Source organism: Gordionus sp. m RMFG-2023, chromosome 1 (assembly GCF_954871325.1).
Source record: "Gordionus sp. m RMFG-2023 chromosome 1, tfGorSpeb1-WG-v2, whole genome shotgun sequence".
Taxonomy (NCBI): domain Eukaryota; kingdom Metazoa; phylum Nematomorpha; class Gordioida; order Chordodea; family Parachordodidae; genus Gordionus; species Gordionus sp. m RMFG-2023.
This window is the reverse complement of record NC_088775.1, coordinates 69983294-70002777: the sequence shown is the minus strand read 5'-3', so window position 1 is coordinate 70002777 and position 19484 is coordinate 69983294. Positions and strand designations below refer to the sequence as shown.

Below are 19484 nucleotides of genomic sequence, written 5' to 3'. Positions count from 1 at the left end.
CAGCTCCTATCCATTCGCTGTCCAAAGGCTGCATCCATCTTCCTTACTCACTCCTGGACTGAAGGCTGGGCTAGGATAAAGTTATAACTATCATATATTTTTAATTTAATATTTCATACAAGAATAACCAAATTTTATTCTAAAATAAATAGTTTATTTATGATCTATATCGTATATTTAATAAAAAGTATGTTGACCACATATCAAAATCTAATCACCGAATACTATGATAACATTCATGATCAAAATATAAAAATGTTTATGTATTTACAAATGAGTGAAATATTAAGCTTTTTTGAGTTTTTGAAATATAAAAGACATCAAATCAAGCAATTGAAGTTCTTCATCAGCTCCATCTAACAAACGATATTCAACCTCGGCACATTTTTCCAAAATAGCGCAATTTGCATTCAAAATATTGATCGATTCTTGAGCAGAGCTCTCATTGTTAATTCTATGAGTCAACTGATAGATCATTTGTGTGACAGAATAGCCAGTTCGCATAAACTCCTTGTAAAATAAAGAGAAAAAAGAAAAATAGAATAAATATAGAGCTAATGAGTGTATAAAATATAAATATTATGACAGTATTCACTTTATTAGGTATATAAATATTTCCATAAATAAATGCGTAATATTAAATTTGGTAAAATTTTGATTCATTCTTGAAATATTGTTTCGTTTACACCTTCTCTTTATTGTAAATTATGATAAACGCTAACTAATTTTCCCTTAGTCAAAGTTTTCAAGTGATTTCGATATATTTTGTTTATCAAAGATACCGCGTTTATAACGAAAATTTCGTGCATCACCGATTTAATTATCGCCACCTTGCAGGATTTCTAGTTCTTTATCATATCAAAGAATACATTATTCGTGAGATATTGTCCTTGACATTGGGAATCTAAGAAGTAGGTAGCATTTTAGATCATTTTTCTTATTTCAAACATATTTACAAAAAATTTTCTTCTGATATCCGAAGCGCGACCCTACAAAAATTGTGCTCGGATCTGGCTCGGATACGCATTTTCTAAATTTGAACTTGGGTCGGCTATCGACAAAATCACTTTGCAAGAACTCTACTTATAATTAAGTGCTAATTCATCTTCAAGAATAAAAATTGGTGAATATTTAACAAAAGAAAATAAATTTTCAAGGGCTATAAATTTAAGAGAAAAAAATTCTGTCGCAAGAACAGATGATAACCTGATGAAATTTAGGATTTGATTCTTGCCAAAATTAACACTGGCATTATCTTCACAGAAGAAAAGCTTATTATTTTTAATAAGGTTTGATTTTTCTAAATCAGAGTAAATTTTTTTTAGTATGATAAAATAGTGTAAACGGAATAGTAGAAATTTGATAAAATATAAATATTTGTAGATTAAGTTATTGCATCATACCCCCCCCCCCCCAGGCCAATTATTTAATTAAATAACTTTAAGAATATTTTCCGTGATTCAAGGAAATCTTCTATTCATGCCTAATCATTTTTTTGATAAAAACCTGTCATGCCTCAAAATTCATTCACACTCACAACATGACCAATTGTGTCAAGGAGATGTATAAATACATGAAAATACCTAGTTCATTTCCTATATTTCGATGATTGACAGGAAATAAATTCGGAAAGCCTGTTGACCTTAATTAAAACAATCAGATTTGATTATACTTAAAATGGTGAGTGCCGTTTTGGATTGTGATTAAGGAGGGATTGTCAACATGCATCAGATTAACATTTTGCAGCATTTGCATGACAAAGTATTAAACAGTATTTTTGACAAGTGGTTGCTTTGCAGAATTTGAAAATTCAGTTGTGCTTTGATATATTACGTCCATTCGTTTTTAGCAGTATTCAGAAATTGGTTAGGAGTAATATTTTGATAATAATCTAGGCTCAAAAATGCCTTACAAAAAGAACGAGAATCGGAGTGGATATTGGAGATCTCAGGGACTTCTTAATTTCGATGGTGATGTAACTTGATGCCAAGCAGGCGCGTACGCAGGAATTTGGTCTGTGGGGGGGAGGGGGAGGATAATAATTTTTTTTAAGAAATATTATTGTTTTTTAAAAATATCAAGCATAAATTTATTAGGACTAATAACTATACCTAATACACAATTTTAAATTAATGTGAATTATAAAAAAATTATATGTAAATAATCACTTAAATGACCCAAAATAGAAATTTGAATTTTTTGAGCCTTTACACAAAAAGTTTCTTAGGAATAATTGTATTTTGTATGTTATATATTATTGTAAAATCCAATCTTTGTTTGGGATTGAGCTAATTTTTCAATTATCTCATATCAAATGCCTATGAATATTCAAAAGATCCAAACCTTTCAATCTACTTTCACATGTTGTACTTCTTGGTATGTTTCAGAGACCAGCAGGCCCGGCCTCTGGGCCGGACAGTATTTTAATTATTTTAATATACCCGGGCCGGGCCCAAAATTTTTTTCCAGGACCGGACCTGAATTTTTTTAAAAAAACACACAAGCCGGGCCTGAATTATTTTAAAAAAAACACCCAGGCCGGGCTGTATTTTTTAAAACAGCCTATATTTGAAATCGTTATTATTAGCTATAAAAATCAAAAATAAATATAATTTATTTTTAAAAAATCCGGGCCGGGCCTGAAAATTTTATTTAAAAAAAGCCGAGCCGAGCCTGAAAATTAAAAAAAAGCCGGGCCGAGCCTGAAAATTAAAAAAAAGCCGAACCGGGCCTAAAAATTTTTTTTAAAAAGCTGGGCTTAAAAAAACCCAGGCCTGGCCGTTAAAAATCTTTAAAAAAAATCTGGGCCGTGCCCTGCAAATGGTACTTCTGCAGGCCTCTGTTATTCTTCTTAAAAAAGAGAGTGTTCTCTTATTAGTTTACTAATGGGAAGAGTTTATAAACCCTTTTAATACATTGGTAATCTAAAATGTGGTTGAAATAATGCAGAGCATCCATAGCATTTTTTGGGACTATATCAACTATAGTTAATCTTATAAACATAGTTATTCAGCTAGTAAGGCATCATAAGATACTTTAACATCTTCATAATAAAAATCTAACAAATATTTTTTTTTCTATCACCATCTGAAAAAGGTAGGGAAGGCTTTTGTGGAAGTAATATTTGCAGATGTAAGTGCTGCATGATGAATTAAAAATTCATTTATTTGGGTTATAAATGTTTCTGTATTTAAGATATACTCTTCTACTGATCATATATTAATGTTTTAACGATGAGCTTGCCTTGCTACAAGTCAGGGGAGACAAATATTAAACACGTAATATATCTGCTTTTGACTCAACAATAAATAAAATATAAAATACTTCAACAAAATTAGCCCTAATTTCCTTGAGTTCTGATAAAATGCTCTCCGCTATTCTCATCTTCTTAATCAAATCAATGTCATGTTTTTGAAAAGTAATACTTAAAATAGTTGTATAATTAAATAATACATTCTAATGAGAAATAAAATTTGGAATAAGCATTGAATCCAATAATTTTCTTGCTTCTGAGGAAATATTTCTTTCAGGCCATTGTGATATTTCAGTAATAGCAAATAATTGGCTCTTCTCTTAATAGCTGTTAGTGCTTGATGGAAGAGGCTCTATCTCGTTGGACAAGGTTGCAATTTCTTTTTCCCTGTTGGACCAGAAGTTTCAGAAATAATTATTATTTGAATAGAAATTTAAAAATGGTAGATAAATATTACGCCACTTAAAATTTGAAAATAATAAGTAAATATTACGCCGGAAAACTTAAAATCGAAATTAATTGATAAAATAAGGTATGAATGTGATAATAAATGTAATAAAATATATATTTAATATGAGATACGAATAAATATTAATAAATATAAATTAATATAAACAATAATATTTTTTAGGAGATTCAAAATGAGATCAAAATTTATAACAATTGAATTTATTTAAAATTTAGTTTAAATCTATCATTTGTATTTAGAATTAATTTTTTTATATTGAACAAATGTTTATATTTTTTTAACCCTTTCGCGCCCGACTTTTTTTCCCTTGATGAAAAATTTTTTTTTTAAGAGATACTTATTATAGACACAAATAACACATTTTTATCAAAAAAACTTATTTCGAGTATTTCTATCAAAAAATATTCAATGATTCCAAATGTCATCAATGGGCAAAATGCAAGTTCATTTAAAAAAATATTTTATTTCATATGAAATGACAAATAACAATTTCGTTTATTATTTAAACATAAATAAATATTACACTTTTGACACGTAATTCTTGAATATGCATCTACGCAATACTTGCACCTTTGTTTAATTGTTACGGGCTTTGGGAAATGACCTACTTGGACATATCTTATATCCGATATGGGGACAATATTTATGGCTTTTCTTCTCTTTACAACTATACTGGAAGATCTTCCAGTCTTCTTATTATTATCCTTTCTTGCTAGCATAAGCCCTTTTGCTATTTGAGATTTAAATACCAATAATGTCATAAATTCAGTGGCGTAGGCATGGGAACCCCCCCCCCCATGAAAAATGAAAATATATTTTTTTTAATTTAATAAATTCTTAATAAACGTTTGATTTTTATGTTTTAAAAATAATAATAGATATACACATTTGATTATTTTTATATTTATTTTTAATTTGCAGCTATTTTACACCACCGGGAGTTATATATTCAAACGTATCATAATATTGACTCAAAAAATCAAAAAAAAAACTAAAAAGATTTTGTCCGACCAGATTCATCGAAAGACAAGAGTCGGTGAAACTCTTTATTGAACTATATGATGTTGTCTTTGCAGCACTCGAATTTTATATATCAAGCAAGGAAAAAGATTCAGCAGATGCCGAAAATCTTTTGCAGGCTATTATTAAGCCACAGTTTTTAATTTCAATTCAATGTGTTTATTTTTTATTTAATTATACATATGATTTTAGCAAAATGCTACAAAAAATTGATTTGGATTTAAGGGAGATTATGAATAGAGCAAAGGATATTGTTGAAATATTAACAAATAAGAGAGAATGTGGATGAAAAATTTCATGAAATATATGAAAAAGTAAAGGAGATTGCTAATATGTTTGAAATTGAAATTTTTAAACCTAGAGAGACAATCCAATCGATCAAATATTGATGCATCTACGATTGAGGATTTTTATAAAATAAACATTTTTATTCCCCTTATTAATACATTTTATTTCAATTAAAAGAAAGATTTATTAATCATTATATTTTAAAAAGCTTTTATTTTCTTTTGCCGGTTGAGTCTAAACTATTGATTACACTTGAAACATGAGAGGATATTAAAAAAATCTCAGAGTTTTATGCTGATGATTTAGTAAGTTCATATTAGGGATGTACCGATATTTTATATCGGATAGGATCGGGCCGATATTTCGCTCATTTTAAAATATCGGTTATCGGCAAATATTATAAAATTTTCCGATCCGATATAAAATGGCGCTTTTAACAAAATTTAAAAAAAGTTATATCTAAAAAACCATTTATTTTTATAAATAAAATCGAAATACATTTTTATGTTTAATTTTTTTAATAGAAATAATTAGTTAATAAACATTCTGCAATATAGTTATTTTTTTTCGCATTCTGTTTAAAAAAGTGTTCATTAATCTCTTCAGTATCTGTTTTTAGTGATGCTAGTGATATTAACAGTCCCCATCACCGCCGACATATCTCTGATATAAAAAGATTTCTTTCTTTCTTTCTTTCTTTCTTTCTTTTTCGATATATTAATTTTAAATATTAATTTCAAATTTCATAATATATTTTTTTATTACTAATTATGTAAATAGATTAATGTTATTACTTATTATATAAATAATAGCAATTGAATTGAATATAAACTATAACTGACCATTATAATATATTTAAATGACATATGTTATGGTATAGTAAAATTTTAGATGTTGTACTAATAAAAAGTATATTAAAAATTAAAACCGGTATCTTTGCAGAATACAAAATTAGATATGATATCGGATCGGTTATCGGCCGATATCAATTTAATATCTGAAATATCGGATCGGATCGGCCTCCAAAAAGTGGTATCGGTACACCCCTAGTTCATATGATAAGTTACCTTGTGATGTCGAATTTTGGTATAAAAATCTTGACAGAATAGGGTATTCTTCAGAGACCTGCAGGCCCGGCCTTAAACCCGGCCCGGCAGTATTTTAAATTTTTTAAATATATCCGGGCCGGGCCTAAAAAAAATTTTTTTAAACATATCCGGGCCGGGCCTAAAATTGTTAAACCCGGGCCGGGCCTAAAATTGTTAAACCCGGGCCGGGCCTTAATATTTTTTATAAAAATTTTTACATTATGAGTTAATGGTTATAAGATTATATTATATTATAGTTATGATTAATATAATATTGGGTGATGGTTAACACTACCTATTAACCCACAGATCGATCTAATTATTAATTTCCTGCAAATTTATTCAAAGTATTAATATATTTTTTTATAATTCATATCTAAATTTTTACAACATATTTTACCAAAACAATCAAATAAAGGAATATCTTAAATAAGCCCCAATATTCAAGTATTATTAATATATTTTTTTATAATTCATATCTAAATTTTTAGAATATATTTTACCAAAACAATCAAATAAAGGAATATCACTTCTTAAACTTTGTAATACCTTTCAAAGCGAAAAGGAGAAATAAAATTGATTTTACTTAATATAAAGCATTTTTTAATTGAAAAATTTGTTTTACACAAGTATCATTTTATTTCTCTTTTTCTCTGTCCCAAAATCAAGCAATTACGTATGTAGTCAGGGACAGATCGCAAAATGACGGAAAACTATATAAAAGATTATATTAAATTACAAGAGGCTCAGGAAGTAAATGAAATAACATCGACCAGTCAAATTACGACTGTTGTTAAACAAACTGAATCGTTTTATGACAAATGGGGCGATGATAATTCTGGTAATATGTCAATACCCGATGATGAATATTATAATTACATAAATAATAGATAAAACATTTAAGGTGGATAATTTGTTAGAGTGATGGGCGGCTCATCAAAGCGAATTTCCAATTTTAGCAAAATTGGCAATTCCTGCTTTAAGTGCAAGCTGTGAACGGAATTTTTCCACTACTGAGAGAATTCTTGAAGAAAGAAGAAGTAATCTTCAACCTGAAAAGGTAGATATGCTTCTCTTTCTTCATGATAATTTGTGAATTTTTAATATCTTTCTTGAGTATAGGGTTTCGTCAATCATGCTGGTTTTTTACTTTGCAAACTGTCAAATATTTATTGCATTTATTATATTTACCTTGAGTAATGAAAGTTTTTAATCCAACATTTTTCATTATTTTTTTTTACAATATTATATAATACAATTATCTTCTTTTGTTAAAAATTTATATTATAAAATAAATTATATTAATATTGTGCAATTAGATTATATTTTCAAAATACTATTTATTATACATGCATTTTTTTAAATAGCGATTTATTTTTATTTTATAAATTAAATGGTAAATTAAATACAATATATTATATTCTCAAAATACTTTCCATTTTTATAAATTAAATATTAGTTTTATTTTTTTAAATGTAATATAAAATATAGTATATGACAAATATTATTACCATTTTTATGAATATTAGTTTTATTTTTATAAATGCAATATAAAATATAGTATATGCTCAAAATATCCATTTTTATAAATAACAGTTTTATAAATTCAATATAATATTCTCAAAATATTAGCTTTTTACATGCATTTTTTAAATAATAAGCGATAATACTGGCTGAAAAATATGGTAAAATACCTCATAGGTGAATTTTTGTATATACCAAGTCGAATATAATTTAAAAAAATTCCGAGCCGGGCCTGAAATTTTTAAAACCGGGCCGGGCCGTGCAAATGGTACCTCTGCAGGTCTCTGGTATTCTTTGAGACCAAAAAATGCTCTGCAGGCCCTTTCCATGTGTAATTGCATTTTAGATTCCCTGCCTAATATCAAAAGATTATTAATTATTTTAGCTACTTTGCCAATTAGTACCTGCACTAATGAAAGGTCTTTTTCAACTTTAAAAAGGTTAAAAACCTATTTAAGAAACACAACCGGTGAAAAAGGTTTAAATGGATTAGCCCTATTGAATATTTATAAGGAGATTATTTTAAATAAAAATTTGATTCTAGATGAATTAGCAAAATCTCAGAGAAAAGTAGATCTCTCTTTTTAAATTCAAATCAAAAAATAGCTATAAAATTTTATTAGTTTTAATATATAATCATTTTTTTTTGTAAAAAAAGTATTATTTATAAGATAATACATCATATTTTTTTAAATACCATTATTTGTATAAAAATTACACATATTTTATATAATTGAAAAAATTACTTTTTTTAAATAGTCTTTATACATTATAATTTTTAATATTAAAATCTGTATTATATAAAATATCAACATTTTGAAAATATTTTAATTAATAAAGGAATGTAAAATATATAATAAAATACCCTAAAATTTTGTTATATGAAAATATAAAACAATTTTAACAAATCCAAAAATATAAGCAATTTCAAAAAAAATGTGAGTACGCCACTGCACAAATTTGATTTTCATATAGCGTCTATAAATAAGCCATGCATTTATTACACAAGAATCCAATAAATGGAAAACCATTCGCATATAATATCTTTTCCATTTAATATCTGTCCTATATAACTCCACCAGCATATCGTGAAGATCTACTCCACCCATTCCCTCATTATAGTTTTTAACTATAGCGGGCATTTCTACATTTATAAAGGTTTTGTCCGATACAGACCATCGTTTAATTTTGGTCGTAGGTAAAACACCTATAAAATTAGATATTGTAATAACAGCTTTGTTGTCCTGCCATGCTGAAAATAATAGCGTTTTTTTCACTTTTATAATCTACAGCGCCTCTTCCTTCCTTTTTTAAAGCCTTATCGTTTTTAAGTGCGCATCCTGATAATCGATTAGACCTTACCATTCTGGACACCCAACCCTTTTTTTTAAGAATCATAAATAATTGGTATGAGGAGAAAAATTATCCATATATAATTTATGGTTTTTATTTGATGGTATTATTTCAGACAGGCGAAGTACGATATCTCCACTGATACCTAAATATGATTTTATAGTATTAGTAGACTTTCCCTAGTATATTTCAAAATCATATATAAATCCAGAAGAGCCACATAGGGCAAACACTTTTATCCCCCATTTATGGGGCTTCGATTTAATGTATTGCCTTAATTTAGAGGGCCTCTTGAAAGGAATTATAAATTCGTCTACAGCTAACTTCTCTTCGAGTTGAATTTTTTTATAGCTGGCATATGAAAGGTTGAATTTTGAATAATTTGTCGTAACCTTTATCTTCTCTATTTACCATATATTTGTTATTATTAATATGGAAAAATTTTTGGATCAAAAGAAAACGATTGCGGGACATAGTTTCTGATACTTGTGGAATAGATGTCTCAACCGACCAATGCTGCCGTATAGAAGACATCTTAACTAAGTTAGTATACAAATGTATTCCAATAAATTTCCAATTTCATTGCTATCAGTATTTATAGATTTTCCACAACATTGGAAGGAATAAATATTTGTTTCTGATGAAAAATTGCTGATCATTTGGTTGTCCAAAAATTTACGAAAATAGGTTAGAGGAGTTGAATCTGGTTCAGGAATTTCCACCATAGGAGTAAATTCTGTATTCATGTTTCCAATGTCTTTCTTAGGCCAAAGAGGGTTATCTTTTATTTAAGTTATAGTAGTATCTTCGATTATATCCTCCAATTCAAGACCTAGTTCATTTGTAATATAAGATTAGGTTGGCAAATCATCTCCTAGCAAAGGATAATAATTGTCTTCAGAAATATCACTCTCGGGGATAAGTGTAGTCATATCTAAATGCATAGTGATTAAAAAGTATCTCATATTATTACATGTTATATATATATAATTTTTATGAGGACCTATCCCTATATCCAAGAAAACTATTAGACATTAAATAATCAATACAGCTAACTATTATCAAAATATAATCTGATTACCCCCCCCCTCGCCACTTCCGTTTTAACCCTAAATCTAAATATCCTAAATAATTTGACTAAAATTCCCATTTATTGATAAAAAAATATTTTAGTGCATAAGAAATGACCATTGATGCCAAATGGCATTATGCTCAAATTCCAGCACCTAAAATGTTTAAAAAGATGATAATTTTTATATAAAAATATTAATATATATATATTAATAATACAATTATTACTTATATTTTTAGCAAGTTTTGATAACCGAAAATATGAATTTAAATTTTGGCGCGAAAATGGTGAGAAAAATTGATTTTTTAAAACTATAATATGATATAATAACATATGAAAGAAAAGAGTTAGTGATAAAATACGAAAGAGCAAATATTAAAAATTAAAAATATGATTTCAAAAGTTATCAATGACCATTTTTAATACATATAAATTACTATTGAAAAATTATGATTCCAAAAGTTATCCATGAGCGCGAAAGGGTGTAAAATTAATTAAATAATTTATTAATTTAACTTCAACAAATTTAATCAATTTTTTCAAATGGCCATCTTTGTAAAAATATAGAAATTTATTCATCCATTCATCAGGTATGATCTATAAAAAATACAAATGTTATTTGTCATTTTAAATATATGTATTACCCCAGCTATTTCACATATATCATATTTAGATATCTGTTCGCCATCCTTAATAAATCTGAAAGCACTTTGTAAATAAGTGATAGCTTTTCTCATATCCCCCTCACTAACTTCTACAATAAATTTCAATACCTGTTATTAAAATAATAAATTGTGAAATACAATAAAGGATAAAAATTCTATATCATTTTTATACAGTGCTGTAAAGTATCGTCGTTAAAAGTAACGCCATTACTAGTGGCGTTTCTTTTTTAGATAAAAGTAAGGTCATTCATTACTCTTTTAAAGTTATGAGTAAATTAATGACGTTTCTTGTCTTATTTTTTAAATGTTTGATTCCTATTTTAAGTTTTTTAAAAAAATAAATACTATTATAATGTACAAATATCCCAATTATCCATGCATATAAATCAGATTATTAATTCATCGTTTAACTTACATGTTGGATAATTGATTGGTGATTTTCAGCTTGTCATAATGTTACTCAATACCTTTTAAAAGAAAAACTCGTAACTAAAAAAATAAACACACTAGAATTAATTTATAAAACCAATTTTTTTTTATTTCAATATAATTCAGTATAAATATAAAATAATCATTTATTAGTATAAAGCAGGGTTGACAAGTCGGTCAAATGACGTAGTTAGATACTCTAAAATATTATTGGTGAATAAATATACTAATTTAATTAACTAATATTGTATTTACAGCATGTTTATCAATCTAATTAGGTTATAATATATTTTAAAATATATTTGTAAGATCAAGGCATCAATTTAATTATAATTGTATATTAAAATATAAGATTTTCATAATAAAATGAAAGAATTTCATTTTAAAATATAAAAATAAAATAATTTTTCCCATTATTAATTTGATTGGATCTCAATATATAAATAAATATAATAATTTTGCTAAAGCATGGTTTGTGAATGATAATTACTACAATTTATATTACATTATGTACAAATTAACTAAACAAGATTAGCATCGTCAATAAAATGTAGCTGTTGGAGAAGTTGAATATTTGTCCAAAAGAAATTACCAATAATATATTAAATGAAGAAATATTTTGGATGAAAAAAATTACACTTTTAGATTATTCTTTAATATATATGCGTATAATTACCAACACCATAGGAGTCTTTGGGAAACTCTTTCTAATAATTAGGGATGTGCCGATATTTTTTATCGGATCAGATCGGGCCGATATTTTACCCATTTTAAAATATTGGTTGTAGGCCAATTTTGCCGATACGATCCGATATAAAATGGCGTCTTCAACAAAAATAAAATGTTATAAAATTTTTTAAAAAAGTTATACCTAAAATCATTTATTTTTATAAATAAAATCAAAATCCATTTTTATGTATACTTTTTTAATAATAATAAATTAATAAACTGCCATATTGTTATTTTTTTGCGCATTCTGTTTATAAAAGTGTGCGATAATCTCTTCGGAATCTGTTTTTAGTGAAGCTGATGATATTGACAGTTACCATCTCCGCAGGATTATAATATATTTAAATGACATAAGTTATGGTATAGTTAAATTATAGAGGTTATACTAATAAAAATTATATTAAAATTAATTGGTATCTTTATAGAATACAAAATTAGATGATTTTAAAATTCTGCATCTGAAGGAAAAAAAATAAAAATATGCTTAAAAAGAAAAAACGATCCAAATACATGTGCTCAAACTGCTAATTATTTAATGGATCACTAAAATAAGGGGAGCATCTTAGTAGTAGTGAGTTTGATGAAACATGTGAAATAATACAAGAATTAGGCATTTTACAAGTTGATGATAATCAAATATTAAGTGATATCATAAATTTCAGAAGTAAAAACGGCGGCATATTTAATAACCAAGATATGTGGAAAATAGTAACTCTCTAAAAAAAAAATCAGATTTCGGCCTCAAGTTGTTGGAATGGGCTTTGCCCATCTTTAACATAAAGAGAAATACCTAATATTTTACTAACAATTCCTAGTTATACTTCTTTTTCGGAAGGAAATTGGTCGGTTTGGAGTAATATTTATACGAGGAAAAGAAATCGATTGAAGATCTCGACAACAGGAAAATTGGTAAGAGTATATCATAACCCAAGATTGATTAAAAAATTGAAAATGATAATATTGAATATAAATCAGAAAAAGACTATGCCACGGAGAGCCAAACATTAATTATAAAATTTAAAAAAATATAATTTAATATTATGTAAATTCAATTTTTAATATTATATATAAAATAAAGTAATTTTGTCTTAAAAACATTTATTTTTGACCGATCAAATGCGCAACCCTGCATAAAATTAATATTTTCTATTCAAAAAAAACTTTTACGAATTACTATGTGTATTTTGTTTTTATTAATTCTCAAAAAATACATTATCTTATTTAAATATGGGCAATGTATATGGCTGAGTGTAGTATTGTTAAACAACTCCATTTTGCCAATTATTAAATAGAACTATCAAGAAAATATTATTACCTACGCTTCGGAATTCAATAGATGCCCAAATCTTTCTGCCAACTGTGGACAAAATCTTCAATCTTAGATAATTCACTTTTGGCTAAAATCTTGAGTTAGCCATTTAAAAAAACTAGCTTAATGTGACTCATTAAATTTTTTAAATCAGATATAACAAAAAAAAAATTTTAAGCTACTCTATCTATTAAAAATTTTGGATTTTTTTTAACATTACAAATTGAATTTTGATTCCTTTTATGAATTGGGTAATTCCATACCAAATCGATAACTCTTCTACCCGACTTTTTTAATTTCGATAAAATTTGGTATGCTGATAGAATATCATTAGAAGGCATCGAATCCAAAATTTTAGCCTCCTAGTACTCATAGTTCCTGAGATAGTCAAAAGTGCCAAAAATGACCTTTTTCGAAAAATACGATTTTTTAAAATGGAAATAAGTTAAAAAAATAATGATTTTAAAAATATAAGTTATATGTCATTTTGTAACTCTATTAAAGGCCTTTTATTAAATATTAAGAATTTTTTTGAAATAATATTGTTGCGATTTTTATTTACGTTATAAATTTTAAACATGAAAACTCCAGATGTTTCGCTTTCCAAATTTTTTTGAATTTAATATTTTTTTGTTTTCTAACCTTATATCTATTCATCAAAAAAATTTAAACTTGGGACAGCCATGGGTTTTTTAGTTATTACGATTATAAAAATCAATATAAAATAACGTGTTTTGTTAAGATTATTATTTATTTAAACTTTTTTCATTTTTAAACATAAATAATAAGATTTTTTAGCATTACTATCATGAAAAAATATTATATATAGTTTGATAGGCTTATTTATTATTATTATTATCTTGATAACTTGTAAAAATTGGTTGTTTTTATAATAAATGAATAAATTCCCTAAAAAGATACAAGAAAATGTAATAATTAATTGTTGAAAGATAAAAGCAAATTCTCATGCACCTGCCCAAATATTAATTAATTTGTATTTTATAAATATTTTGATATTAATTATTTTTCTTTTAAAAATTATTTATAATGTATAAAATATAAATGCGTTAAATCCTTTTAAAGAATCTAAACACTTAAATTATAAAAAGTACCCGCGTAAAGTCATGACGTGAATGACACAATATCCAAACATTGAGACGGAATACTATATTTGTGATAAATGTCGTAAATGGTTATCACAAAAAAATATTGAAAATATAACTATTCTGATAGCTAATATGTAAATAATATCAGCATAGTATCAACATCAATAGATACAATCAATATAACTCTAAACAAATTGGAATATCTCCTATTAAGAAAAAAAACTAACCGAAAAAAATTATCCAAAAAAATAGCGAAAATATAGAAAGCTTATTTCAGATATAATAATTAATCCAGAATCGGGTACAAAAGATAATAATGATATTACTCAATAATATGAAATTACAATATTCTAATTTATCTAAAAATAAAAAAATATCAATTACTGACCATTCAGCCTCCTAATTGGAGCGCAAATAAAATAAAAATGACATTCAACGCTACATAATCATATGGCATATAATTCCAAAATCGTTTTAGAAGAAAAGGGAATTCTTTCAACTCCAAATCGAAAGTCTGCAAAAATATCTCAATCAAAAAACAGTTGATATTGTTAAAAAAAAATTTGCAGTGATGAAGTTAGTAGGGTATTACCAAGAAAAAAAGATTGCACAATCTAGCATTGAAAAGGGGGAACGAGTGAACGCTCAAAAAAGGTTAGTTCTTAATAATTTTAAAAAATTATATAATTATTTTAAGGCGAGTAATTCTTAAACTCAACACTAAACTATATTCTAATTCGCAGACATTTATTATGGAGAATATAGTATATCCACGTGAGGATCCTTTGATTGAGGATCAATTAATCGATGAGATTAGAGGATATGTAGCATATACTGTGCATATGAAAACGATTGGTGGTTAGGATTTGTACAAGAAGTGAATGTAATTAGAGATGAAGTAAAAATTAATTTTCTTCACCTTAAAGGACCAGCAAATTCTTTTGTTTATCTAGCTGCACAAGATATCCTTTTCATACCAAAAAATAATAAACAATAGTTAGCCTATCATTGGCTACTGGGCGTACATATAATTTATCGCAACAGGAAATTATCGTGGCATCAAAAAAACTAAATTTAATGAAAAACCGAAAATAGGTAATATCTTTCATGAATTTTAATTTATCAATTATATCTACAAAATTTATAAAATTTTCGAATATTAAAATTTTTATAAGAAAAAAATGATTATAACCGCAGCTAAATAATCTCATTTCATGATATTAATGATAGAAAATCTTGCTATTAATGTTTAAAAATAAAAAAAAGTTTAAAAAAATAATAATTTTAAGAAAACGCGTTATTTTATAAAGGAGCGCCATCTATTTTTGAAGAAAATATTTATTTTTTAATTTTTTAAATCCCAATAACTAAAAAGCCCATGGCTGTCCCAAGTTTAAACTTTTTTAATGAATAGATATAAGGTTCTGCAATAACATCAAGTTGAAGCGATTCTGATATTACCATATAATTAAGGTTTTCTATATTGCCATTATTCAAATATGCTATCATAGGATGGATAATAGCTTGATTATTATTCCAGTGAAATCCTTGAACAGTGTCTTGGATTATAAATGCATAATTTTCAGAGAAATCACAAATTATCATAAATTCATTTGGTTGTAAATAATGTTTAAGTTTTGAAATATATGATAATTGATTGGTAGCGATGATAAGGAATACAAAAATAAAATAAGCTGATAAAATCGTTATTTTCAAATAATAACTATACTAGATCCACAACAATGAAAGGATATATCTACAAATTATGGTCTTAGGAATTTCTATGAATAAGCGGAAAATTATAATAGTTTGAATATAAAATTTTAAAATATGTTCATTTTACAATATAGCGTCAATAAAATAATATCTACATGGGTTGCCTGCTTACATATCGCCCCAGGACGTCGTTCTTGGTTATACTCAATTGATTTTTTAATTTTAATAACAATACTATTCATATTTTTATTAAAAATTATATATTATAAAAAAATATATATAACGCCATCTATATTACATTTTTTTATTTATAAAAATAATAAAAATTCAAATAAAATTAAAAAAACAAAAATGGCTATCGAGATTTTTTATTAAATCGTTTAATATAAAGGTAATAAACATTTTTAGTGAATATTAACACCCAAAAATTATCCCTTCCTAACAATGTTAATTATTTTATTCTCACCGGAAATAAGAAAACACTTGAAATTTTTTGAATTTTTAATATTTTCCAACGTAAAATTTTAAGGGCTATAAAATGATATATATTTTGTAACTCTACCTTAAGTATTTTTAAAAATAACAAGATTTAATGAAATCACGCACTTCATGATTTTCCACTTTGAAGGCGTATATCTTTGGATCTGGTTGAGCTAGCACTCTAAAATTTTGATTTTATTAACATTTACAATAAATAACTAACATGTCAAGTTTAATTAATTTTTGAGATGGTTGGCCGAAAATCTCGTTTTTTTGGTCGATTTGATGTAGAATCACCCTTTTCACCAAACATTATATTAATCATAACTATATATAATCATTATTACCATATCTAGTTGACGAATATAATTCATGTTGTATAATTTTTTTTAAAAATATGACCCAGCTTGGATATCTTAAAAAAAAAAATTCAGGCCCGGCCCGGGTTTTTTAAAAAAAAAAATTTCAGGCCCGGCCCTGGTACCCGGGTCAGGATTGGCTGGGCTTAGGGCCGGGCCTGCAGGTCTTTGATGTGTGTTTAGAAGAGAAGATGTGTTAAGTGATAAATGTTCTTGTTTATCAGTTTTGAAAAGCAATTGTTAAAAATAAATAAAAAATTAAAAAATGTAATGTAAATTTATATTGATAAGTACATCTATCAATAATATTGTATAGCCTTTTAATATATATGGTACGTGGAAAAAAATAAATATTAAAATATACTATGGCCCTTATTTTGAAAGTAATGTTACTTTTAATTTTTTTTGAAAAGCAATAAGTAAAGTAAAAATATTTTTTTTCAGGCAGTATCATAATAGTAATATTGTATCTTATAAGTAATGTTTACAGCACTGTTTTCAAATAATAAACAAAATCAATGTAATTTCATAAAATAATGACATGCTATTTAACTTCTTCATTCTCAATGTCCACCCCTTCTTGAGTACATATGTAGTTTAATTTATTAATTAATGCTGATGTTGCCAATGGTTTAAAACGGAATTTAGCACATCGTGATGTAATAGGTTCAATGATACTAACAATAAAAAAAAGTATTATATTTTTTTTAATATATAAATTTGACTAACCGACTAATATAATTACATATTATGCAAAATCTGGTAGTTTTACATTCTTTCTCCATTATTCTTTTCAAGGCTGCCTAAAAAATTGTTCAAATATAATAAATTAAAATTTAACTTGTGCAAATGATGTCATAGAATCTGCCTCATCCAAAACTATTATCTTAAATGATGGGCTTTGTTTGCCACTGGTTAAAAAAATGTTGATAAATTTTTTTTGTAAAATTACTTTGGCAACATATGAGATGAAACTGCATTTTGTGCAAATATTTTAACTTTTTCTCTGATAACTTTAATCCCTCTTTCATCTGATGCATTAAGTTCTAAAACTCTATCTTTTAACTGATCATGAAATAAATCTTTAGCAGCTGCCATAATTGTTGAAGTTTTGCCAGTACCAGGTGGTCCATAAAATAATAAATTGGGAAGCTAAATATAATTAAATTTATAAATAAATTATTAAATAACATTGGATCCTTCTATGCATTTTTTCAAGACCGAAATAATTTCTTCTTGGCAAGACACTTCGTCAACTGATTTGGGGCGGCTAATATTAAAAAATTTAGATAATATTGTATAATATCTTACTATTTTTCAACCCATGGAACTTTTTTTTTACTCTCTTTTATTTTTTTGGGAAATACCTTCTTATTAAATTCCTTTTCATCAATAGAATCTAAATTATTTTCATAGGGCTCAACTTTTTTTTTCAAATATGCCTCCATCAAGCCCTTTCCTACACGAGTAATAAGCAAAATGTAAAAATTAGACTATTGCTAAAAGATGCGCGGTCTTTAAATAGTTCCATACTACGCTGCTAATCTGAAAATTATAACCAGAGTTGGGCAGGTCCTCCAGAAAAAGAATCTAGATACAGATTCTTAATAAAAAAATGAATCTTAGATACAGATACTAGTATCTTTTTCAAAATATCAAAAAGATACAAGATAAAAGATACTTGTATCTTTTACTAAATTAGAGTATTTTAAATACAAGATACTTTTAAATTATCATTACCAATTAAATTAGAATAGTTTATAAAATACAGCTTTTATTATTTATTTGTGAAGAACATAGCATACACATATAAGGATGAATATTTGCAATAATTAATAAAATATTTATTAATGAATTAATTATAATAAACAGGGATTTTAATATTAATTTTTGCCCATTAATAGCTTAAACAGGGAAGGGAGAGTAATATATTTAATGGGAGTTGAAAATTTGCAAATAAGAAAAAAAAATTAAATCAAATGTTTTATTAGAATTTGCAGGTTATTTTCTGTGTTGTTTTAAATATAGCTTATATTCGGATTATATGGCTAAATGGAGTCTCTAAAAAAACACTAGTTTTATTTTATTCATTATCTTTAATAAGTATTTATCATTACTTGTTTGTGATATTTTTTGTAATATCATATATATAAATATCATTTAAATCTCTTTTCAAATTTTTTTATATATTTCTTGCAAAATTATTAATTATATATAAAAAATATGAAATTAATGTACATTATATTATAATTATTAAATACATAACAATTTTCTTTAATGCATTTTAAATTGATTAAATTTTGTAAATAAATGCTGTAATGTAATTTTTCTTATATCATAAATAAATAAAAGTAACTAATAAAGTTAAATTCTACTTTATTATAATTATTTTATTAAGAGCCTTTTAAAATTATCTAATGTTATATATCAAGTGTAGCTTAAATATTTCCTCTAATAAGAACTTGCTAAAATAATTATATATAAAATATATTAGGGATGTGCCGATATTTTTTATCGGATCGGGCCGACTTCACCCTTTAAAATATCCGTCGGCCAATATTATAAAATTTGATATAAAATGGCTTCTTTAACAAAAATAAAATGTTATAAAATTTTTAAAAAAA

General features: G+C 26.0%; 1 protein-coding gene across 1 annotated transcript; it reads right to left on the bottom strand.

The window, feature by feature from the left end:
- Window positions 1-285: 285 nt before the first annotated feature.
- Window positions 286-18308, bottom strand: LOC135929299 (replication factor C subunit 4-like). Its single transcript, XM_065465822.1, has 9 exons — window positions 18172-18308; window positions 18052-18130; window positions 17813-18012; window positions 17702-17771; window positions 17590-17663; window positions 17414-17537; window positions 10712-10840; window positions 10584-10664; window positions 286-510 (listed from the first exon to the last, which is right to left on the bottom strand). Exons 1-9 carry the CDS (start codon window positions 18306-18308, stop codon window positions 286-288), a joined length of 1119 nt encoding a protein of 372 aa, XP_065321894.1.
- Between the last annotated feature and the right edge of the window lie 1176 nt (window positions 18309-19484).

What these genes read in the sequence shown, in the direction of transcription:
- LOC135929299 (XM_065465822.1), bottom strand. Translation starts at nt 18,308, where the DNA reads ATGGAGGCATATTTGAAAAAAAAAGTTGAGCCCTATGAAAATAATTTA. An exon ending in GTTCCATGGGTTGAAAAATA is followed by an intron (nt 18,131 to 18,171) that starts GTAAGATATTAT and finishes TTTTAATATTAG; the next exon opens with CCGCCCCAAATCAGTTGACG. An exon ending in AATTGATTAAATTTGTTGAA is followed by an intron (nt 511 to 10,583) that starts GTTAAATTAATA and finishes TTATTTTACAAG; the next exon opens with GAGTTTATGCGAACTGGCTA.